Here is a 23,592-nt window from a genome sequence, read left to right as displayed (position 1 = left end):
GGGCTGGGGCCTCCTGCAGCCCCAGGTCACGGGTCTATGACTGTCACCATCCGGTGGTGACTGGCCTGGAGAGTGTCTCCTCTCACAGGTGGAGTCAGGGGCCTGGGTTTCGGGTTTGAGGCTTGGGGACTTCAGTGAGAAGACAGGCCAGGACCTGGCCATGGACAAGGGGACAGCAGGAGAGAAGGGGGTGCTGCCCCCAGCTGGGGCCCCAGAGCCCCCCACCTGATTCCCATCTCCTCTGCCTCCTCCCCTTTGCCAAGAGGCCTCACCACCAGCACCCCAAGTCCCCACAGGCTGGTGCCCTGCGAGGCCCCGGGCACTTCCTCCAGGAAGCCTTCTCCCACCCCTGTAGCTTAGCCACACCCAGCGGCCCCCAGCCAGAGGAGGGGCACCTGGGGCCAGACAAGCCTGGGCTCGGGGCAGAGGTGCCTTCCTGCTTTCTGGGCGTGTGGGGAGGGGGTTCCCAGAAATGCCGAGGAGGCCTGGCCGGCAGCCCGAGGGGAGAGCCCCTGGCGCTTCCTGCTTGGCTAGGAGGCCTCTGCAGCCTGAGCTCAGAGAAGTGGGAGAAGCGAGTCAACGACAACAGCAACCATCATCACCCTCCCTCCTCTTCCCAGGCCTATGTCGGGGAGGGCGCCCTCCCCCGGGATCTCCAGAGGCCTGACCCCTGGCTGGTGGGCAGGGAGGGCGCCCTCCCCTGGGATCTCCAGAGGCCTCACCCCTGGCTGGTGGGCAGGGCAGGCGTCTTGTGCTGCCCCTGAGCCTGTGCCTGCACTGTGCCCATCCGGCTGCCCGGCAGGACCCTGCCCGCTGTGCTGGGCTTCCGAGTCAGAGCCCCTCTGGGCTGAGGGAGGTCACCCTTCCCCAGCTGAGTGGATTACCCGGGGCAGGGCAGAGAGGCACGTTGCCTGTGGGTTGGGGTCTGCCTTGCCCTACCCTGCCTGAGAGGATGAAATGAGCTCATGTTCCTGGCAGAGGAGCCAGCACCTGGCGCAGAGGGAAATGAGCTGTGCCGTGGGCACGTTGGGGCGGGGGAGATCCAGCCTGAATCCGCCCAGCTTGGGCTGCCCTCCGGCCAGGTGTGGCCTCCCAGGGGAACACTGTGGACCCTCTGGACAGCTGTGAGGTGGGGCAGGTCGGGCACTGACCAGGATTCCCAGCCTCCTCTAGGAGAGGACCCAGCCTAGCCAGGCTTCCTTCCACGCTGGGGCCCAGCTCAGGAGCTCCCACCTCCAGGAAGTCCCTCAATGCTGAGGGCCCGCCTCTGTCCCCACCCATGCTGGGCTGTCCAGAGTGCTGACCCCACAGAGGCGAGTGAGCAGCATGGCCTTGTCCCGGGGCCTGCACCTCATCACCAGCATTGGGGGTGACGAAGGCCCCTGAGCTCTGCGGCTGTGGACCTCAGGGAGGCCACGATCCTCCAGGTCACAGGTTCAGGCTGGGGCGGGGACACTCTCCTGGGAGCAGCTCCCTGCTTGGCAGGCGCACCTTAACCTGGAGAGCTGGGTGCACAGGCAGGAGCCTCCAGGCCTGGATAGCCAGTGAGCCTGGCAGGGTGGTGGGGACACAGATGGGTGTCCCCAGCAGGGATGGTGCGGGTGGAGGGAGGAGCGCCTGGCAGGTCCCTGCTGTCTGGGTCTGCTCTGTGGTGGCTGTGGGTGAGCGCCTGTGGGCTGGCGGCGTGGCACTGGGCTGCTCGGCCGTGTGTTTCTGATTCCTCAAGTCCTCCCCAGCGCGGTGTGTGTGCCAGGTGCCCCCACCCTTGGCCCACTCAGTGTCCCGGGCTGCCTGGCCTGGTGTAGGACCACCCACCAGGCGGCCCCTGTCCATCTGGGGTGGGGGTTGTGGGTGAACCCTGGGGGTAAAGAGGCCATCTCCCTGGCCCAGAAGAGCCCCAGGGTTGCTGGGCCCAGGACAGAGAGGGCATGGGGCCACCTGCGGTCCTAGAGGGGGCACAGAGCCAGGCCCAGCCCAACCATTGGCCTCAAAGCGTGGATGCAGCTCCTATCTGCTCCCCATGAGCTGGGCCAGTCCCGATGCAGCCCCACACCTGTGGGAAGGTAGGACCGTGCAGGCCAGCCCTGCCCGCCGAGTGCCCCTGCTGCTCTGGCCTTGAGCTTGTCAGGGGCCCCGGCGGACAGCATGACAGAGGTGGGTGAGCCTCCATCGTGGGGTGGGGGCAGGGGACCCTGAAGGGAGCAGCAGGACCCCTCTGAGGGGCATCTGGAACCCACCCAAGATGCTCACTTCCTCTCCTCCTCACCCTCCAGCCCCCCACAGCCTTGTCACCAACCATGGGAGTGGGTGTGTGTGTGCCTGCACCTGTGTGTTTACTGATTCCTTCACGCTGCTGCTCCCCACCCCCGCCCCCAGCCAGAAGATTCTCACCACAGGCCTGTTGTGACTGTTCTGTCCCTGCCATGCCCAGAGCCTGGAACAGTGCAGGCAACAGAGATGGTGCTCAGTACACATTTGACATGTGAATGAATGAGTGTGTGTGGAGAAACCTTCGAATCTCCGGGTTCTGCCTCCACCTTCACCGATGCAGACACTGGGCTTCAGTGTGGGCACAGGGGGGTTGGGGTGAGGGCCTACCTAGGGCCAACTGTATGGCACCTGCTCCACCCCAGCCAGGACTGCCTGGCACCAAGCGGGGCTCCTGCTGTCAGGATGCTCTAGGTGGGGTGTGACCTCAGCCACCGGGCCTGCAGGGGGCAAGGGTGGGTCACCACACACCCTGGGCAGAAGCCCTGGGCCTTCACACTCCTCTCTGCCGCTGGGCCCCTGTGGGACGCTGGCAGCTTGGCCTCCCCAGCACTGCCCTGGACCCACCCCACTAGGCTGGGAAAGAACTCCCTCTGGGAACCCCTTGGGCTCACAGCAGCCCCAGCTCTGCTCATATGAGTGCACCCCTGCAGATGCCCCCTCGGGATGGTGTCCGCACTGCGGCTCTGCCGGAACAGCCTCGCACATCCCCAGTCCCTAAGTGTGGACGGACATGGGGCCTTTGGACACCAAGTGGCTGGGCCACCACTTATCAGCAGAGGCAGCTCCCGGCCCACACAGGAACCCTTTCTTTGAGGGTCCAGAGGCCCAGGGCCTGAGTGTCTCACTCACAAACAGCCCTGCTCTGCCCACTGTCCCTCAGAAGCAAACATAAGTGCGTCCCCCTGCCCCCTCCTCTCTCTGCGGAGTGGGCTCCAGAGCTCCTGTGAGCTCAGCCAGGTGGGGCCTTCTGTGTCAGTGGGGTTTGGGGAGATGAGTGCGAATGGACATCGAGGGACAGAGGGGACACAGGGCAGGGGCCCCGCCACCCCCGATGCCTGCAGGGGCTCTAAGCCCTCACCTCACCCTTGCTGGCCCGGAGGGAGGGGCCTAGTGGAAGGGAGGCGGGGACTGGGGGCGGGGACCGTGGGGCGGGGGTTCCTGGAGCCTGGACAGTTGTTCCTTCATTCATTTGACACACCTGCAAACCGTGCAGCCTCAGCCTGGTGTTTGGAACCGGGCTGGGGCAGGCGCGTTCGAGGGGCTGTTTTTTGGAGTCTGGTCCATGCCTGCAGAATTGCAGAGTTGGAGGACCCAGTGAGTACCGCTGGTGGTTCAGGCTGTAGAGGTGCCGTATCCCCAGCCACCCACTTACAGGGTGTGTTCCCAGAACCCAGCTGGGCAGGGTTGGGTGGGGAGGGAGGGATTGGGCCTTGCCAGGGCCCCCCTGTCCTGCAGTCCCCCTATCAGGCTAGGCCAGACCCTCAGCTAGCAAGGGTGCCTGGTGTGCTGCCTCCAGCCCTGCATGGCCTGAAACTTCCCAGTCCCCAGCCCTGCCCTCCACAAACCTCCAGGAATCTGGTGGGTATGCAGGGTCCAGGGAACAGAGGGGAGACAAAGTCGCAGTGAGGGGCTGGTGGGGAGGGGGCTGGTGAGGAGGGGGCGTAGTGGGGAAGGGGGAGGTGGGGAGGGGCCATGCTGAGGAGGCAGGTGGGGAGGGGGCATGGTGAGGAGGGGGCACAGTGGGGAGGGGGCGTGTTGGGGAGGGGGTGCGTTGGGGAGGGGGCGTGGTGGGGAGGGGGGAGGTGGGGAGGGGACAGGTGGGGAGGGGTCGTGGTGGGGGGGCAGGTGGGGAGGGGGCGTGGTGGGGAGGGGGGAGGTGGGGAGGGGACAGGTGGGGAGGGGTCATGGTGGGGGGGCAGGTGGGGAGGGGGCGTGGTGGGGAGGGGGGAGGTGGGGAGGGGACAGGTGGGGAGGGGACAGGTGGGGAGGGGTCGTGGTGGGGGGGCAGGTGGGGAGCGGACAGGTGGGGAGGGGTTGTGGTGGGGGGGGCAGGTGGGGAGGGGGCGTGGTGGGGAGGGGGGGCAGTGGGGAGGGGGCACGTTGGGTGGGGAGGGGGCGCGTTGGGGAGGGGGTGCGGTGGGGAGGGGTCGTGGTGGGGAGGGAGCACGGTGGGGAGGGGGCAGGTGGGGAAGCCCTGTGGGGAGGCCTGGTGCGGGCCCAGGTGGCTCCTTGTCGCCCCAGGGTGGGGGCCCCTCCTGGAGGCCTGTGGCCGGGCCGTAGGAACGGCCTGGCAGGAGTGCGGTCGGGCCGGGTCTGCAGAAGGGGCTCCGGTGGCCCAATGGCGCCCCCTGCAGGCTGTTGGGGTCCAAAGGCTCAGGCAGAAGCCCTGGGAGTTCGGGGTCCCCAGAGCTCGGGGGCAGCCAGGACGTACACGTTCCACCCCTCCAACCCACGGCACAGGTGGCACGTGCACCTGCTACTTGAGCACACCCCAAGGAAGGCCTGGGCTTGGGCAGAAGCCCCTCTTTGGACCTCGTCCAGCCTCAGCCCTGTGGGGACAGGGCTTTTCCCCAACGTGCTCCAGCTTTCTGGGCAGCTGCTGGCCCAGTCCTGCCCCTCACAGAGCTCCCTAAGAGAGACAAGGGATGTGCGCTCAGCCCACCAGGGCAGTCCGGCGCCGGGGCTTAGTCCCCAGGCCTCCGGGGGTCCTTCCCAGAAAGTGGAGTGATGGGCTGGAGGAGGGACCTCCGGCACCCACGTGGGCTTGCGGCGACCCTCACTGGCATGGACCTTGGGGACTGAAAGGGGTCTGGGGTTCAGCATGGGCTGGGGACAGCCCCTGAGTCCATGGGAGGGTGACCTGGGTCTGCCTGCGGGCTGGGTGAACTCTCTCCCGGGGCTCAGGTTGGATAGGGTAGGGTGGGGGCTGCAGAGGGGGTGCCTGGCAGGGAACGCTCGGGCTGTGGTCAGCTTGTCCTGGCCTATCTCCCTCCCCGCCACCCCCTCTTCCATCCAGCCTGGTGGCTGGCGGTCCCTGGAGAGAGCATGGGGGCATGGGAGTGAGCTTGGAGGGGCAGCCCCACCAGCCCTGTTGAAAGAGTCTTGACCAGCCCAGGGAGGCAGCTGCAGGTTCCACTCCTAGGTGGCCTTAGAGGGGTGGGGGTGCCTCACAGACCTAGCTTCTCCACGTGGGCTGAGCCCTGCACTCCCCTTGGGATTCGAATATTGGCCGCAGGGGGAGCTGGGCAGTGGGCAGGCATCAGGCTGGACAGCCCCTTAGATGGTGGGGTCTCATCCTGCCTGGGACCAGATGGCCTGCCCCACAGACACACGTTTCTCTGGGTTCTGGAGGCGCCAAGTCCACAATCAGGGTGCTGGCGGGTCAGTTCCTCCAAAGTGCTCTCCCGGCCTGCCGCCTTCCCCCAAGGACACTAATCCCAGCAGACCAGGGCCTCACCCTCACGACCTTGTCTAACCCTCACCCCTCCTTCCAATGGGGCCCGTTGGGGGGTGTTTCTGAGCCCTGCCCTGAGCTGTGGGAAGGGCAGAGCCGAGTGCTGCCTCCATGACTGTGTATGAGGACTCCCACGGAGGCAGCCCCCAGGACAGCTCCTGTTTCCTTGAGTCCCCCACAAGGCGACTGCGTGGATGTGCAGGGGGTCCGGGGCTGCGGAAGTCCAGGCCACGGCTGCGTGCCCAGCTCAGGTCATGTTTACCAGGCGGGCCAGTGCCAGGGCCCCCGCCCGGCCTCGCAGCCCTGAGTTAACTCAGGCTCCAGGATAAACACCCATTCAGCCACACAAGGCCCCTTTGTCCTGGGAGAGAGGCTCCCAGCCCAGGACGCTGCCTGGTGGCCGGTGTCCTCGGCGCGGCCCCAGGCCCGGCCGGGTGCCCTGACACGTCCAGCCGCCCTGCACGGTCTTCTCCGGGCAGGCTCCCGGCTTGGCTCAGAGAGGCCCCAGCGGGGGACAGGGCCCTGGGCAGCTGTTGGAGGAGACAGAAGGCCAGACCGGCGGGGCTGAGTGAGGAGGAGGACCTGGCAGCAGCCTTGTGTCCTGAGACCTCATCAGAGCAGAGCTGACCCTGCAGAGAGAGGTGGGAGTCCTGCGGCCAGACGTGCCTGTGGGCAGCGGAGGCCAAGGCGGGCCGCGCTGCCCATGGGGCAGCTGATGAGCTCTGGAGGCTCCAGGGCCCTTCTGCTCCCCCATATCCTCAACCCCAAGCAGGAGAGGGGGCCCCACACCCTGTGCTTGGCCCGTCTCCCCCAGCCAATGGCCACTGGTCTGTGGACCACGGAAGGCTCTCCGAGGCCCCTCAGCCAGGGATTGCACCCTATTGTTACCCAGGCTCGGGGCTGAGATGGGGGTTGCTGCGCAGGGGAGGGAGGGGTACGATGGTCCTGGGAGGCCAGTCAGGAGGTGCTGCAGGAGCACAGGTGGGCCGTGGAGGGGAGTGGCCCCCAGGCCCCCCTGAGGCTGGCCCAGTCCCTGCCCCAGCCGTGACTGGCCATGGCCCACTGTGGCCATCCATCCCTGTGCCAGGCTCCCTCCTCCAAATGTGCTAAGAACAAACGCACCCTCCTGCCCTTGGGGACACCCCACTGGCCACCCAGGCTGAAGCCCCCGCCCGCTCCTCAGCCTCCCTAGTGGTCCATGCGGCTTCTTGGCACCCCCGCCCTGCCCCTTCAGGGTGTCACCCACCTGGTCTGGTTCCTGCATGGCCCATGACGGCAGCGACCCCTGGCGGTGGCTGGGGGTGTTGTTGCGCCCACCCGAGGGCCAGTACTGGAGTGCTGCTGCTCACCAGGCCAAGGGCCAGACTTGCAGAGCCTTGGAAGCAGGTCCTGGGACTGCAGTCCCCAGGCTCAGACACTACTGGGGCCAGGTGACTGCGGCCGGATCTCGGCCTGGGTCCCTCCCTATGTGGGGAGCCCCACTCTTCACTGATGCGAGAAAACAGCTTTTCTGGACGGCGTCATCTGGGCACAGCAGCAGCACCAACCCCCGGAAACAGGTTACAGCGTCAAGCCTTGGTCCTGCCCGGCCCCTCAGGAGGCCCTGGCCCTCTGGCTGGTGCTGGGGTCCTAGGTGCCACGGCTGAACCCAGCAACCAGCATGTCTCAACTCGGTGCCCAGGGTTCCCGGGATCCCCAGCTGGGCCAAGCCTCTGCCTGACTACAAGGGCTCCTGGAACTACCCTGGGTTCCAGCGCGCCTGTCCAAGTTTGAGATCCGCAGGACGGGACTGCTGGAGACAGGGTTAGGGTCGGGGAGGAAGCCCTGCCGTGTGGAGACACAGCTTCCTCAGGGAAGCCTGTTTTGCTCTGAAGCCGCCACGCCCGAGGATGATGGGAGCTGAGCAGCTGCACCTGCAGGGGGCCTCCCTCCACACCCACACCTAGGTGAGCGCTCAATTAGCTGGGGCTGCAGGCTCACCAGGTCAGCACCAGAATCAGAGCCACCAGCACGCATGCCTGGCTGTCCATGGTTTTTGTTTTATATGAAAACTTCCTTGTCTCTACTAAAAATACAAAAAATTAGTCAGGCGTGGTGGCGGGAGCCTGTAGTCCCAGCTACTCGGGAGGCTAAAGCAGGAGAATGGCGTGAACCTGGAAAGTGGAGCTTGCAGTGAGCCGAGTTCGTGCCACTGCACTCCAGTGTAGGTGACAGAGAGACTCTGTCTCAAAAACAAACAAAAAACAAAAAAAACGAGTCCATTTGGACTTTGATATGTGTACCTGAGGCCAGGACCATGTAGCCAACCCGAGGTGGCTGGGGCAGACTGGGCAGGCCTGAGCCTCCTCCAGCCACTGGCTGTCCCTGCCCCTCAGCAGGGCGGCCTGAGCCTGGGGTAGGCAGGGACCAAGTGACCAGCTCTGAGGGGAAGGGAGGGCGCCTGCAGGTCGGTTCAGCCTCAGGCCAGAGCTGGGAAACCTTTGCTTCATCAAGACCAGAGCGGCTTCAGGGTTTAAATTGAAAGGAAACTTTTATTTAGTCATCTTTTCAAAGCAATCTAGTTTTAAAAAAAGTTGAAGACAAGACAGAAAAAAGAACATGACACCTAAGAGAATCAGACAAGACAGACGGACAGACGGACAGACGGACGGACGGACGGACGGATGGGAGCAGCGGGGTGGGGACAGTGGCTCCGGGGAGGTCAGATCTTCTCCATCTTGGAGATGAGGTCGTCGCAGATCCTGGTCAGCTCCTCGTTCTCTTTAGTCTGGAGAAGGAACATGAGTTGCGGGGCTTCTCCCTGCTTGGAGGAAGCGGCAGGCCCAAGGGCCTTCTAGAAGGTGCTGCCAGACGGCCCCGTGAGCTGGGCTTCCCGCACCCACCTTCTGCTCCACTGTCTTCTCCAGCGACTGGATCCGCATCTGCTCCTTCCTCAGGCTGGCCTGGAGGGCCAACGCTTCTGCCTGGGCCTTGCTCCGGACCTGGGCGATCTCCTCGTTTGCCCTGGAGGGGTAGGGGCAGGGCAGAGGCTGAGCTGGGGCCCAGGTGCTCAGACTCTCCCTCCAGGGTGGGGCCTCGCCCAGCACTCACAGCTGCAGCTTCTCCTCCGCATGGGCCTTCAGGGCTTGGTACCTCTGGCCTTCCTGGGTGATCCTTGCGAGGTAATCCTCCACACACTTCTTCAGTGACTCTTCGTTCTAGGAAGGGGCAGGCGTTAGCTGTGGGTCCAACGCCGTCTGTTGGAGAGCACCCAGACTTGGTGTCTGGGGCATCAGTCGTGAGGCAGTACCTCCCGTTTTCCTTTTGGAAAAAGCCCCTTCACACAAGTTCCCAGCTCACCCCCTCTGGAGGTTCAGGACAGCCCTGGCTCTCCACCCTCAGAGATGCTGGGCCTGAACCCGGTACCCTCACGGCTGTGTCCCCTCCTGCCACAGCTGCAGCCTCTGCTGGCACCAAGTGCTGCTGGAAAGTGCTGCTGGGATGCACCTGGGACCACTGACAGCCCAGCCCGTCTCCCTCTGGAGCTGAGCCCTGTGCTTTGGGGACAGGCAGGGGAGGCTGGCAGGAACCACATGGTTACCCAGACACGCCTGCTCCCCACAGCTCTGGGGGCATCTTCCGCTCAGTGACTGAGAAGCCCCAACTGAGGGGTTCCTGGGCCCCCGAGTGGCCTCTGCTTGGGAAGGCTCAGCCCACCTGGCCTCTTCCTGCAGCGCTCCGCCATCCCCACTCCTCTGTCGCAGCCCTGTATCCCAGGAGCACCCTCAGCACTGCAGCCTCTCCCTGAGCCCCCACCCAGCATGCAGCCCCCGATGTCCTGTGGAGGTCACGCCTCCATTAAACCCACAGCCCTGTGTTTCTCTGCTGTGGAAAATTCCCAACAGCGTCTGTCCGGGAGGCGGCAGCCGGAAGCTCTCACGTGCGCACAGGTCAAGCCTCCCGCCACTGCGGTGTCTCTCCCTCTGGCTCTGGGGGCTGCCGTCCACACACTGGCTCCCAACTCACCCTCTGCTTCCCTCATCTGACCTGCACCTTTGAATTGTTAACTTTGTTAACTGTGTACCTGTTAGAAATTTCCATTTGGTTCTTTTCTAGTTTGTTTTTTGTTTTTTTTTTTGAGACACAGTCTCACCCTCTCACTCAGGCTGGAGTGAAGTGGCATGATCTCGGCTCAGTGCAACCTCCCCCTCCCGGATTCAAGCGATTCTCCTGCCTCAGCCTCACAAGTAGCTGGGACTACAGGTGCGTGCCACCACGCCCAGCTAATTTTTCTATTTTTAGTAGAGACGGGGTTTCACCATGTTGGTCAGGCTGGTCTCAAACTCCTGATCTCGTGATCCACCCGCCTCAGCCTCCCAAAGTGCTGGGATTACAGGCAGGAGCCACTGTGCCCAGCTTTTTTTTTTTTTTTTTGGAGACGGAGTCTCGCTCTGTCGCCAGGCTGGAGTGCGATGGCGCGATCTTGGCTCACTGCAACCTCCACCTCCCAACTGATTCTCCTGCCTCAGCCTCCCGAGTAGCTGGGGCTACAGGTGCCTGCCACCATGCCCAGCTAATTTTAGTATTTTTAGTACAGGAAGGGTTTCACCATGTTGGCCAGGATGGTCTTGAACTCCTGACCTCATGATCCTCCCGCCTCGGCCTCCCAAAGTGCTGGGATTACAGGTATAAGCCGGCCTAGTTTTTCCTGTATTTTTTGTTTTTTGAGACAGAGTCTTGCTCTGTCGCCCAGGCTGGAGTGCAATGGTGCCATATCGGCTCACTGCAACCTCTGTCTCCCAGGTTCAAATGATTTTCCTGTCTGTTTCCCAAGTAGCTAGGACTATAGGTGCACACCACCATGCCCAACTAATTTTTGTATATTTTTTTGAGATGGAGTCTCACTCTGTCGCCCAGGCTGGAGTGCAGTGGCACGATCTTGGCTCACCGCAACCTCTACTTCCTGGGTTCAAGTGATTCTCCTGCCTCAGCCTCCTGAGTAGCTGGGACTATAGGTGAATGCCACCATGCCCAGCTAATTTTTGTATTTTTAGTAGAGATGGGGTTTCACCATATTGGTCAGGCTGGTCTTGAACTCCTGACCTCATGATCCACCCACTTTAGCCTCCCAAAGTGCTGGGATTACAGGCGTGAGCCACCATGCCACGCCCAATTTTTGTATTTTTAGTAGAGACACGGTTTCACCATATTGATCAGGCTGGTCTCGAACTCCTGACCTCAGGTGATACACCTGCCTCGGCCTCCTAAAGTGCTGGGAATACAGGCATGAGTCACCTTGCCCGGCCCAATTTTTGTATTTTTAGGGGACGGAGTTTCACCATGTTAGCCATGCTAGTCTCGAACTCCTGACCTCAAGTGATCTGCCCGTCTCAGTCTCCCGAAGGGGATTCTTCCCTAGTTTCAAGGTCTCTGCTGAAGCAATACTCTTCTGAACACAGAAGGCAATTACTTTAAAGTCTGCACTGGGTCCTCCAAGATGGGATTAGATGTGCAAAGAAGCCTCCATGAGGAAGTGGGGAGGTGGCCAGTGGGAGCTGAGGCACAGGCCCACCCGGGGGAGAGGCGAGGCCAAGGCAGCTGCTCACACCACAGCCCAACCTGAGGGAAGGTCAGCAAAGCCGCTGTGTCCTCAAGCCAGCAGAACCGTGTGAAGAGTCCTGCCTCTCCAAGCGTCTGTGCTGGGCCAGACTCCTGTATTCTGCTGCCGGTGGGCACTCTGCTGCCACAGGGCCCTTCCCATCCACTCCCTGCAGATCTGAGGCACCACCTGCTGGTGCCAACTCCAACATCTGGGGCTCCTGTGGGTCTATCAACATTTTTTTTTTTTTAAATTTTAGAGATGGGGGTCTTGGTCTATTGCCCAGGCCGGAGTGCAGTGATACAATCGTGGCTCACTGCAGCCTCGACCTCCCGGGCTCAAACGATCCTCCCACCTCAGCCTCCCGAGTAGCTGGGACCACAGGTGTACATCACCATGCCTCACTCTAATAATGGGTCTGATTTTCACTCATGTTTCCTGTTCCTTTCACACTTGGTTATTCTGTGCCAGACACTAATTTAAAACTCTGCAGCTGCAATTTAAAGTGTAAGATACTTTCTTCCCTAGAGTATTCAGGCTTGCTTCTCTTAGGCAGCAGGGCCCCAGCCACTGACACCCACCTGACTTCAGGACTCAGATGAGGTGTGGCTCAGCCAGGCCCTGCAAAGGCTGCTGTTCCAGTTTATCTGACTCCCAGGGGACCCATCTGGTGTCCTCAACCCCCTTGCACCAACAGTGACAGCCCCTCTTCCGGCTGCACCCGCAGGTCCAGCTACAGGAGGCGTTGAGCACCTCCGCTCCAACACTGCTGCTGTGGGCAGAACCCTCTGGCGGCCTCGCAGGTACCTTCCAGGCCTGCTCCAGGCAGACGGATGGCCCAGACATCCCTCCTTCCAGCAAGCATGTGGGCCTTGCCCAGCAAAGAAGGTGGCAGGGCTCAGAGTCCTGTGGCCAGGAGGACAGCAGGGCAGCCTTGCACAGCCGTGACCACCTTTCTGTGGGCCTCCCGCCTTGGATACTGCATGCCCTGGGTCCCCAACCCTTGGGACCCAAGCACTCGGACAGACTGGACACCTTTCCAAGGTGCCCCAGGCCCCGGTGCGCCAGTGCTGTCTCAAATCTCACAGATGTTTGATCATAGCTGTCGTCTTTCACACAACAGCGGACGGCTCAGATGGCCTCCCTGCTCACTCTGCCTCCTGCCACCCTCAGCTGCCTCGCAAACCAGCTATGCTGTGACTCCTGCACCCCGTCTCGTTCACAGGTCATCCCATGCCCCCATGGCAAGGGGAGGCTTGGCCAAGGACCAAGGTGCAAAGACAGCAGCTTGTAGCCCCGCTGGCTTGGACCATGAGTCCATCAACCTCCGAGGTGAGGACACCAGGGTGGCGGAGACATACCTTGCGGTAGCCCTCGATCACTTCCTTCTGTTTCTCGAAACGCTTGAAGAGGTCGGAGAAGGACTTCTCCATGGAGTTCAGATCTGTAGTAAGTTGGTCTTTTTCTTTTAGAACTTTCTGGATTTCAGCTTTGGCAAGTTCCTTCTGTTTCTGAACTTCCTCTTGAGAAAAGAAAAGCAAACGTTCAGGATGAGGAGGCAACCGAAAAGCTGGGTGCCAGAGACAGCCCAAGGGATAAGGTGAGGGACTCGAGCGCCAGGAGGAGAGGCGGGCAGTGGGTGTGAGCCTCGGCAGGGTGATGAGCCCCTCCACCCGGGATCTTCCTAGGCCAGATGCAAGGCCCAGGAAACAGCTGTTTCCTCCACATCAGATCCGCAGGGAACTGGATCCTGGGCCAGAGGTCCCTGAAGAGGCGGTGCCCAACACCCTAGAGCCTAGGGTGAGGCTTGGGAGCCGGTATGGCGAGCTCCAGGCTGTGGGTCGTGCTTCGTGGTGGTCCTGGAGGGACTACAAGGGCCAGGCAGTCACCTGCCCCCGGTTGACACTCAGCCTAAGACAGATCCCCACAATAGCACCTCCAGGAGCCCAAGCTTTTGGGAGGCCAGGTGAGGCCTGGTGTTCCTGTCCTGCCAGACACCTACAGAGGCTGCTGCTAGACATAGCCGCATGGTGAGGGCAGGGTGGAGTGGGGCAGGCCACGGTGGGACAGACTCTGCTCCCACCATAGCCCCACTGTTAGCTCAGCATCTGCACAACTTTGGGGCCTGACAAGCGCTGGCTGCATAGGAGCCGCCAGCCTCACTACACCACCGGCCTCACTACACCACCGGCCTCACTATACCACCAACTTCCCCGCAACTTGCCTCAGTGGTTCCACGGCTGGGCCCATGTTGAAGGGACTCGTGTGTTAGGAAAAGGGGCCTCAGGAGGGTGGGGTCCTAGGCAGGGTGCAGGGCAGGGCCAGGGTCGGGCATAGGCAGCCCCTCGTGGAGGCATGTGGCCTCGGCGGCCCGGGCACTCACCCATGGCCTGGTACACAACCTCTTCGAACCTGTCCATGATCTTCCTGTGGGAGGAGAACACACACACAGCCATGGCCTCGGGTGCCCAGCGGTCAGGTGGGGATGGGGACAGGGATGGCGAGGGGGATGGGGACAGGGAGGACAGGGGGTAGGTCCTCCTTACCCCAGCTCCAGGTTCTTCCCATGGAGCTCCTCACACCTGCTCCTCAGCTCCCGGTTCTCCTCCTGTGTTGCCTTTACCTGCTCGGGCCACACCCAAGTCAGCAGGCAGGCGGGCCAGACTGACCCTCCCAGGACCTCCCCACAGGATGGGGCCAGCCCACACCCAAGGTCCCCGGAGCGACGTCCCAGAGGCACAGTTCCACGTGGGGCTTCCAGTGGGACCCTGGGAACCCTGTCGAGGCCAAGGCCACCCGCTCCACATGCACTCGACTGCCAGGGGGCAGGAGGCATGAGGCTGCTGGCTGTGCTCCTGGGTGGAACCAGCAGGCACCCAACAGGTGTGTGTCCCTGCAGCCACCCCCTGCAGGCCAGTGGCAGATACTAGGGGTCCTACGTGTTAAATATAGTGAACCCCAAGTTTGTCTTCAAAGAATCAGTATGTCAGTATGTTCAGATCTCTTCTTTTTTTTTTTGAGACAAGAGTCTCACTCTGTTGCCCAGGCTGGAGTGCAGTGGGACAATCTCCGCTCGCTGCAAGCTCCGCCTCCCGGGTTCAAGCCATTCTCTTGCCTCAGCCTCCCAAGTAGCTGGGACTACAGGCGCCTGCCACCACGCCCGGCTAATTTTTTGTATTTTTAGTAGAGACGGGGTTTCACCATGTTAGCCAGGATGGTCTCGATCTCCTGACCTCGTGATCCGCCCGCCTCGGCCTCCTAAAGTGCTGGGATTACAGGCGTGACCCACCACGCCTGGCCAGATCTCTTCTTCTTTGATTCTCCATTTTAACTTCCTGGTTCTCGTTGTCCCCTTGCTTCTAGTTTCAGTGAACAATTTTCCCGCCAGTCCTAATCAGTAGTTCACATCTGTTCCCTGGTCACCTGCTCCGTCCTGACTCATCCCGGTCACCTGCTCTGACCTAAGTCACCTTGAGTTACCTGTTCCTAACCATCCTTCCCATCAAACTACTCACCCTGCCGCTCTGGCTCTTACCCCGCCCTCTTTAAAATAGTCATCGGAATTGGCTTAGACTGTGTGGTCCAACCCTAGCCAACAGGGGAACAACACAGCAGCAGGGCTACCTGCATCAGGAATAAGAACCCCTTCCCCCCTTGTTCAGGTGTGCTCTCGTCATTGTTCCATCTGCGAGGGGCACCCTTTCTGCAGAAAGTAAAAACTGCCTTGCTGAGAAAATTAATGTTCAAGCGCTATTTCTTTGTGGCACCAGAGAACAAGCATTGTGCATTTCTAACATAAGTTACATGCAGGGGCCACCTGCCCCCGGAGCCCAGGCCTGCAGAGGAGGGGGCCGGCCACGCTGTGGTCCCCAGGCCTGCTATTGGGTTACTTGCACGGGCTATGACACAGGGAAGGGGGTTGTTGGGGTATGACACCTGGGGCCACCGTGAACAACACTGGTGTGGACGCTGGGGCTTGAACGCAGCCCTGCCAGCCGGCCTCCGGAACCACCCTGTCCGCACCTCCCTGGGGACCATCTGGCGACGGTAGCTCACAGTGGTGCCTGCAGACACCCAGCCCCTTTGCGTGCCTACAGCTCTCTTAGGGACAATTTAGGCCCGGAGTTAGAAACAGGATGACACCTGGCATGTACAGTGAGAATGGAGGGAGACAAGGCAGGGGACCCTCAGATGTGGGGTGGGTGAAGATGGAGCTTCCTAACCTGCTAGGAGATGCGTCTGGACTTGTGGGAGGGCGGGAGGAAAGGGGCAACCCTCGGGCTTACAGCAGCGAGAACCACACTCACTGCTGCAAGGCCACCAGAGGTGAACGCCGCACCCAGGCCGGAGAGGCCCAGGGAGGCTGCTGGTGGGCAGCTGACTGCAGGGATGCTGGGTGGAAGCCTGGACCCTCAGTGACCTGGGCAGCAGTGACAGGCCAGGGGCCAGCAGCTCTCTGCAATTCCACCCCAACCAGCAGGGGCAAGGATGGCAGGGACGGCTGGTCAGGCCGTTGGACCCCACCTGTGCCCACTGTTGGCCAAGCCCCAGAGCGGCCTGCAGGTTCTGTGGAATAGCTACTACCTGCGTCCTTACCACTGCATCCAGGTCCTTCTGGCTGTACTGGAGCAGGTCCACTATAGGTCCGGTGGACAGGGGTGGGCCCCCAGGCGCGGGGACACCTGGGGGTGGGCCTGGCACCTGTGGGAGATGGGGATGAACCAGGAGCCCATTTTGCCCTTGCCTCCTCTTACCTCTGACCTGGCATGAAGGAGGAAAGGCCCACGCAGGCCAAGAGCCTCAGACAGTGCACGAGGGACCCGAGACAGCGCGGCGAGGGAATAGTGCGGCGGCCCCGTGCCCCCGACAGAGCCAAAGGCTCAGACCCCCAGGAATAGAAAATATAGGCCCTAAAAACAACTCGTTCCCTCAGACCACGCACAAGACAGTTCAAGAGGGACTCAAGGACTTACAGGAATGTCCAGTGCTCCCAAGAAATCGAACTCCACAAGCTTGGCTTCCCGCTGACGTCCTGAGGGAGTCTCATTTGCACCGTGCATGCTGCCACCAAGCAGAGGCAGCCTCAGTCACTCAGGCCCTCCCAGTGTTGAGCAGGACACAGAGGACCATGTGGACAAGCTAACTGGGCTCTTTGCTTTTTAGTTTAAAACCACTCAAGTCAGGGCAGTGGTAGAAAACGCAGACCCGCATCCAGCAGGCCCGGCCTCTCTGCTGCCCCGTGCCCCCTTCCCTCACCTGCCCGTCCCACGTGGCTGCTTGTCCTTCCGGAGAACACGGCAATGCTTTGTTACCCACTGCAGGCTGAGCGGAGCTGGTGCTGCCTCATCAGGGGGCTGCTCACAGCTCAGAGGCTTTTTGTTTTGTTTTGTTTTGTTTTTTTGAGACAGGGTCTCACTCTGTCACCCAGATTGGAGTGCAGTGGCATGATCTCGGCTCACTGCAACCTCTGCCTCCCAGGCTCAAGCGATTCCCCTGCCTCAGCATCCCAAGTAGCTGGGATTACAGGCGCCCGCCACCTCACCCAGCCAATTTTTGTATTTTTAGTAGAGATGGGGGTTCACTATGTTAGCCAGGCTGGTCTCAAACTCCTGACCTCAGGCGATCCACCCACCTCAGCCTCCCAAAGGGCTGGGATTCCAGGTGTGAGCCATTGCGCCCGGCCATGTGTTAGGATTTGAAGGCCACACAGCCTCTGTCACACTACTCAGTTCTGCCCTTGTAGTGTGAAAGTTGCCACAATTTGCAAAGGAACGCATGGCTCTGTGACAATAAAACTTTACACAAACAGGCAGTGGCCAAGCCTGGCCCACACCACAGGTGATAGTTTGCTGACCTCTGTTTTTTGGGGTTTTTTTTTTTTTTTTTAGATGGAGTCTCACTCTGTCGCCCAGGCTGGAGTGCAGTGGCGCAATCTCGGCTCACTGCAACCTCTGCCTCCTGGGTTCAAGCAATTCTCCTGCCTCAGCTTCCCAAGTAGCTGAGACTACAGGCGCATGCCACCACACCCGGCTAATTTTTGTATTTTAGTAGAGACGGGGTTTCAACATGTTGCCCAGGCTGGTGGCAAACTCCTGAGCTGAGGCTATCCATCCACCTCGGCCTCCCAAAGTGCTGGGATTACAGGTGTGAGCCACCGCACCTGGCCTGCTCACCTCTGTTTTAGAGGAACTACTCTTAAAGGACTTAAGTTTAGATCTTTAATCCACCTAGAATGGTGGCTGTAACCAGCAAAGCAGCAGCCCTGTGGCTGGAGGGTAGCCTGCCGTTGCTCCTGCCAGCCACACAAGGCTGCTCTGGGCTTGCTGCCCTGCCCACCCCTAGCCACAACTCCTTTCCAGTTCCGATCATCTCCCCCCAGTCTAAAAGCCTCTGTGCAGACAGCACACCTAGGAACAGCCTCCAGTCTTCCCACACTCAAGGCTTCCCGCGTGAGGGAGGGCTGGCGCACATACCTGCTGGTCTCAGTGGCCACGGGCACTGGTCTACGAGGACTGTCCCTCAGGAGGGGGTCGAACTTGAGGTATAAGGACTGCTTCCTCAAGGCCGACTCCTTAAACTGGGGACAAGAGGGCAAGTGATCAGGTCTGACTGCCATCCCCTAACAAACACAGGGGGGCTAAGGGCCAGGGAGGTCGCCCGCACACTCCCACCTCCGGTCACACACAACCCTGCCCGAGACACCGCCATTCCCAGCAGCACAGCGTGTCAGAGTTTCATCCTGGGCTAAGCGCCAGGTAGAGAGCCTTAGAGCCCTGCCACAGGATGCCACTTAGAGGAGGTGCTGCAGAAGGGGCCCTGGATTCACAGCCTGCCATGATGCCTGGGCCTGTGTGCAGCTGGGGGGACGTGGTCACCAAGGGACGCTCCGGGGGGGAAGACCTGCCGCAGCTGCTTTCGGGCACCCTGCGGGCAAGGCTTCGCGGAAGTGCCCGGTACCTACCGAGGAAGTTCCAAACTGCTCCAGGTAATCCACCTCCGCGCTCGTGCCTAGAACTGAGAGGGAGTGAATCATGCTGCCGCCATCGCCCCTCACCAGGGTCCTAAGGGCGGCAGGCTGGTGTCTCCCTCAGCACTCAGTGAGGCAGGATCATTCCAGCCAGCAGTATTTCCTCCCTTGGAGGTGCTGATGTTTGGGGCCTGACTGCTCTCTGTGGCAGGTGCCTCCTGGGCACCACAGGGTGCTGAGCAGCATCCCCAGCCTCTACCCACTCCCTGCCAGCAGCACCCCCAGGTGTGACAACCACAAACATCTGGCAGAAGGCGGGGGCAAAACTGCTCTGGTTGAGAACTATTAGTCTTTAAAATTACCCTAGACAAGTCTTTTAATTTTTGATAATATAACTTTGGGTTAAAACTAAGGGTGGAGGCTGAGGCGAGTGGATCACTTGAGCCCAGGAGTTCAACAGGGCAAAACCTTGTCTGTACAAAAAATACAAAAATTAGCTAGGCGCGGTGGTGCACTCCTATTACAGGGAGGCTGAGGCAGGAGAACTCCTTGAGCCTGGGAGGTGGAGGCTGCACTGAACTGAGATTATGCCACTGCACTCCAACCTGGGCAACGGAGGGAAAACTGTTTCAAAAAAAAAGAAAAAAGAAAAGGTGCCTCATACCATATACAAAGATTAACTCAAAATGGATCAACACTCTGTGAGAATTAAAACTATCATACTTTTTTTTTTTAGTAGAGGAGGAGTCTTGCTACATTGCCGGGCTGGTCTTGAATTCCTGACTTCAAGTGATCCTCCGGTCTTGGCCTCTAAAACTATAAAACTCTTAAACTGTGGCTGGGCGCAATAGCTCACATCTGTAATCCCAGCACTTTGGGAGGCCAAGGCAGGTGGATCACCTGAGGTCAGGAGTTTGAGGCCAGCCTGGCCAACATGGGGAAACCCTGTCTCTACGAAAAATACAAAAATTAGTTGGGCATGGTGGCATGAGCCTGTAATCCCAGTTACTTGGGAGGCTGAGGCAGGAGAATCGCTTGAACCCAGGAGGCGGAGGTTGCAACAAGCTGGGATCATGCCACTGCACTCCAGCCTGGGTGACAGAATAAGACTCTGTCTCGGAAAAAAAACAAACCAAACTGGTACTTTAAGACAGGGTCTTGATCTGGCTGAGATCCAGGCTGAGGCATCTCTAGTTTTGTCCGTCTCTTCATGCCTAGTAGTATTTGCTCATTCTCTCCTTTTCTCAATTAAGCTAAAAAACTGTTGCCAATTATTTAGTCTAGCAAAAACTTGTAGGTCCTTCTCTGCTATGCCCTTGTCAGTTTTCTTTTTCTTTTTTTTTTTTTTTGAGACAGAGTCTCGCTCTGTTGCTCAGGTGGAGTGCGGTGGCGCCATCTCGGCTCACTGCAACCTCCGCCTCCTGGGTTCAAGCGATTCTCCTGCCTCAGCCTCCTGAATAGCTGGGATTACAGGCGTGTGCCAACACACCCAGCTAATTTTTGTATTTTTAGTAGAGATGAGGTTTCACCATGTTGGCCAGGCTGATCTCAAACTCTTGATCTCAGGTGATTCGCCCTCCTCGGCCTCCCAAAGTGCTAGGATTATGGGCGTGAGCCACTGCACCCAGCCTTGTTGTCAATTTTCATTTCCGCCTTTTTTTTTCTTTCCTTCAGATAGGGTCTCGCTGTCGCCCAGAGTGGAGTGCAGTAGTGCAGTCACGGCTCACTGCAGCCTTGACCTCCTGGCTCAAACGAGCCTCCCACCTCAGCTTCCCGAGCAGCTGGGACTATAGGCGTACGCCACCATGCCCAGGTAATTAAAAAAAAGGTTTTTTTTAGTAGAGATGAGGTCTTGCCACGTTGCCCAGGTTAGTCTCAAACTACAGGGCTCAAACAATCCTCCTGCCTCGGCCTCGCAAAATGCTGGGATTACAAGTGTGGACCCCTGTGCCTGGCCAAAAGCCAATACTTTGAAACATCATCTGATAAGGGACTTAACTTTTTATTTTTTCCTTTCCTTCACTTCTTGAATAAAAGGGATTTACCTCTTAAAACTCAGTAATAAAAACATAAGTGGCTCAATGGACAAGGGATCTCAACAGACACTTTCCCAAAGAAGATATCCAACGAGCACACAAAAAGACGCTCGTTCATGAGCCACCTGGGAACTGTAAATCAAAACCACAACCAGATCCGCTTCCCACCCACTGGAAGTCTAGGATCAACAAGACAGACAAGCAGCGCTGGCGAGGATGTGGAGAAACTGGAGCTCTTACAACTGCCAGTGGGAATGTGAAACGCCGCAGCCACTCTGGAAGGCCACCTGGCAGAGTTACTGTGACCAGGGACTCCACTCCTAGCTATGTATCCAGGAGAAATGGAAGAATACGTCCACATAGAACTTACACCTGAACATTCGTGGCAGCACTACTCCTGACAGCTAAAAAGCAGAAACCAGCAAATCCATCAATGAATGGATAAGATGACGTGAAGCCAAGCCGCCACGGCAAGGACAGGAGCACCCACACCTGCTCCAGCACGGCCGGGACTCGGAAACACACCTCCCCGAGGGAGAAGCTGGACACAGAAGGCCACGCTGTGTGATTCCAGGGATCCTGCGTGAGGGTGACAGGCCCATCCCAGCTGAGCTGATATCCCCACATGGTGGTGTCCCACAACTATCCTGTCGGCGACAAACCCTACATGCCACTCCTGTCTGCTGCGTGCCTGGGTTTTCAGTTCTCTAAATTGAGATCCTACCCACCTGGCTTGTGTCCTTTAAAACAACTCAGCCATCAGTTCCTACCAAATGCACTTTAAGGACTGTTCCACCTTCCAATCCTATGGACAAACCATATTTAACTACAGTCTGGTGTCTAAGGTTCAGGCTTCACATTTCATTATCAAGGGGTTCTGGGCCGGGCGCGGGGGCTCACGCCTGCAATCCCAGCACTTTGGGAGGCCGAGGCAGGTGGATCACTTGAGGTCAGGAGTTTGAGACCAGCCTGGCCAACATGGTGAAACCCAGTCGCCACTAAAAGTACAAAAATTAGCTGGACGTGATGGTACATGCTTGTAATCCCAGCTACTCGGGAGGCTGAGCAGGAGAATCTCTTGAACCTGGGAAGTGGAGGTTGCATTGAACTGAGATTGTGCCACTGCATTCCAGGCTGGGTGACAGAGCGAGACTATCTCAGAAAAAAAAAAAAAGAAGTTCGTTTCAAGCAGTATTTCTGATGATCGAGTATCCAGTTGTTGACTCTGCATTTGTATCTCATTCGTGCACTGCCTTGTTCACCTCTTCTCCTCATTTTCCTGAGTCTATAATTTCCATTTCTAGAAGTCTTTTATGTTAAAGGTATCAGCCCTGTTCTCCTAACAGTGCCTAAGTTTTGACGAACCAGAAGTTTGTGCATGAGCCATTCAAAGTCAAGGGACCCAACTGCCTGCGGAATGACCACCTGCTGATGACACAGGTGTCTCGAGCTGCCCAAGTGCTCACGGGATCCCCTCCGGGAAGACTGTGTGTGACGTCTGTGCCAGGCAACGTACCCTCAGCGGGGTCTCTGAAGCTCTCCTCTTTCAGCTCCAAGGCAGGCTGCCCCTGCTGATGGGTGGGCACTGGCTCACTGCCTGGACAGCTTGTGGGAAGCGAGGTGCTGGCAGAGTTCAAGGCTCTCTCCTGGAGGAAAGGGCAGAGTCACCCTGTGCAGTGCAGTCAAGGTACTTGGCGTGTGGCTTTGCCTCCCCACAATCTTGTTGAAGTAGACTTGTGGGAGAGGGAGCAGGACATCCCACCCCATCATCCAAGGTTGCTAGGGGCTTCCACTGCCTGCTACTCTTCTACACAACCAGGCCAGGAACACAGGTACCCACAGAGGCACCCCTTACCTTGCTCTCTGCTCTTGGGGTCTCGGCTGCCAACTGCACCACAGGTGTGTCCTCCGCTGAGGCTGAATGCAGCTGCCTGGGGAGACAGAGTCAGCAGAGGCCCATGCCCCCTACCCCATAACCCCGGTGTCCCCTGCTCCAGCACTGAGCTGCCATCGCCTTTCCCTGCACTGCTGTGCCGGCCACGTGAGCATTCAGCTAGAGCGTGCCAGGCATGGGGCTGCCCCAAGCGACCTGGCCACAAAGCTGCCTCACCAACCTTACCCAGCAGGAAAACACACGCCTTGCCTGCCAGCTCTGGGAGAAGCAGGCCGGGAGCTCTAAAGTCAGCACAGTGCAGCCAAAGGGAATCACAAGGATGAGTACATCACTTTTACTGTGAAACTGACAAAAGGCTTCAGGTGTGGAGGCTGGGGCAGGTGTGGGCAGCAAGCCACCCAGGTGCCAAGGCAAGACACCGAGGGCACAAGCTGTTCCAGTATAATAAATATATAGAATAAGAATAGTTATACTAGAAATAGATTATAGATATGATTATATATGAATATCATTAATCATTAGTTTGTAGCTTTACTCTTTATTCTAATATTATAATAATCTTTGTTCTACAATTATAACCTAGGAAAGGCCGGGCGCAGTGGCTCACGCATGTAATCCCAGCACTTTGGCAGGCCGAGGCGGTCGGATCATGAGGTCATATCTAGACCATCCTGGCTAACATGGTGAAACCCCGTCTCTACTAAAAAATACAAAAAATTTAGCCGGGCGTGGTGGCGGGTGCCTGTAGTCGCAGCTACTTGGGAGGCTGAGGCAGGAGAATGGTGTGAAGCCGGGAGGCAGAACTTGCAGTGAGGCAAGATCACGCCACTGCACTCCAGCCTGGGTGACAGAGCGAGACTCCGTCTCAAAAAACAAACAACCAACCAACCAACCAACCCTAGGAAAAACCAGGCCGTATAGAGATAGGAGGTAAAGGCACAGGGTGAGAAAGTGACCGGAAGAGAAGTGTGTGAGTCCTCTGTCACGCCCGGACAGGGCCACTAGAGGGCTCCCTGGTCTAGCGGTAACGCCAGCGCCTGGGAAGGCACCCGTTACTTAGCTTGGTCTAGCAGTAGCACCAGTGCCTGGGAAGGCACCCGTTAATTAGACTGGGAAAGGGAGTCTCCCTTTCCCTGGGGGAGTTAGAGAATACTCTGCTCCACCATCTCTTGTGGAAGGCCTGACATCAGTCAGGCCCGCCCACAGCCATCCGGAGGCCTGACCATCTATCTCCCTGTGATGCTGTGCTTCAGCAGTCATGCTCCTGTTTCACTTTCATGTTCTGCCTTGTACACCTGGCTCTGTCTTCTAGATAACAGCAGCAGAATTAGTGAAAGTGCTAAAGTCTTTGAAATACATAGAAAAAACAATGGCGTAAGCTGTCCTCTCTCT

At 58.9% G+C, this 23,592-nt stretch overlaps 1 protein-coding gene across 4 annotated transcripts in view; it reads right to left on the bottom strand.

The window, feature by feature from the left end:
* Window positions 1-8,236: 8,236 nt before the first annotated feature.
* Window positions 8,237-23,592, bottom strand: part of TACC3 (transforming acidic coiled-coil containing protein 3) — a 24,219-nt gene continuing 8,863 nt past the window's right edge. Inside the window, exons 5-16 of one of the 4 annotated variants that reach the window (XM_024245752.3) lie at window positions 22,162-22,237; window positions 21,823-21,952; window positions 18,265-18,317; window positions 17,777-17,880; window positions 16,277-16,364; window positions 15,900-16,004; window positions 13,850-13,926; window positions 13,687-13,730; window positions 12,665-12,825; window positions 8,816-8,922; window positions 8,608-8,728; window positions 8,237-8,492 (exon numbers count right to left, since the gene is read on the bottom strand). In XM_024245752.3, the coding sequence (XP_024101520.2) occupies window positions 8,427-8,492; window positions 8,608-8,728; window positions 8,816-8,922; window positions 12,665-12,825; window positions 13,687-13,730; window positions 13,850-13,926; window positions 15,900-16,004; window positions 16,277-16,364; window positions 17,777-17,880; window positions 18,265-18,317; window positions 21,823-21,952; window positions 22,162-22,237 (1,132 nt within the window). In that variant the 3' untranslated portion in view covers window positions 8,237-8,426. Of the gene's footprint in view, window positions 8,493-8,607; window positions 8,729-8,815; window positions 8,962-12,664; window positions 12,826-13,686; window positions 13,731-13,849; window positions 13,927-15,887; window positions 16,005-16,276; window positions 16,365-17,776; window positions 17,881-18,264; window positions 18,318-21,822; window positions 21,953-22,161; window positions 22,238-23,592 lie in introns of those variants that run through there. The other 3 variants (XM_024245751.2, XM_054554889.1, XM_054554890.1) reach the window with 3 other exon arrangements.

This window comes from Pongo abelii, chromosome 3 (assembly GCF_028885655.2).
Source record: "Pongo abelii isolate AG06213 chromosome 3, NHGRI_mPonAbe1-v2.0_pri, whole genome shotgun sequence".
NCBI classification, from domain to species: Eukaryota; Metazoa; Chordata; class Mammalia; order Primates; family Hominidae; genus Pongo; species Pongo abelii.
Note: the sequence above shows the minus strand (reverse complement) of the source record. Positions and strands in the feature narration are given on the sequence as shown.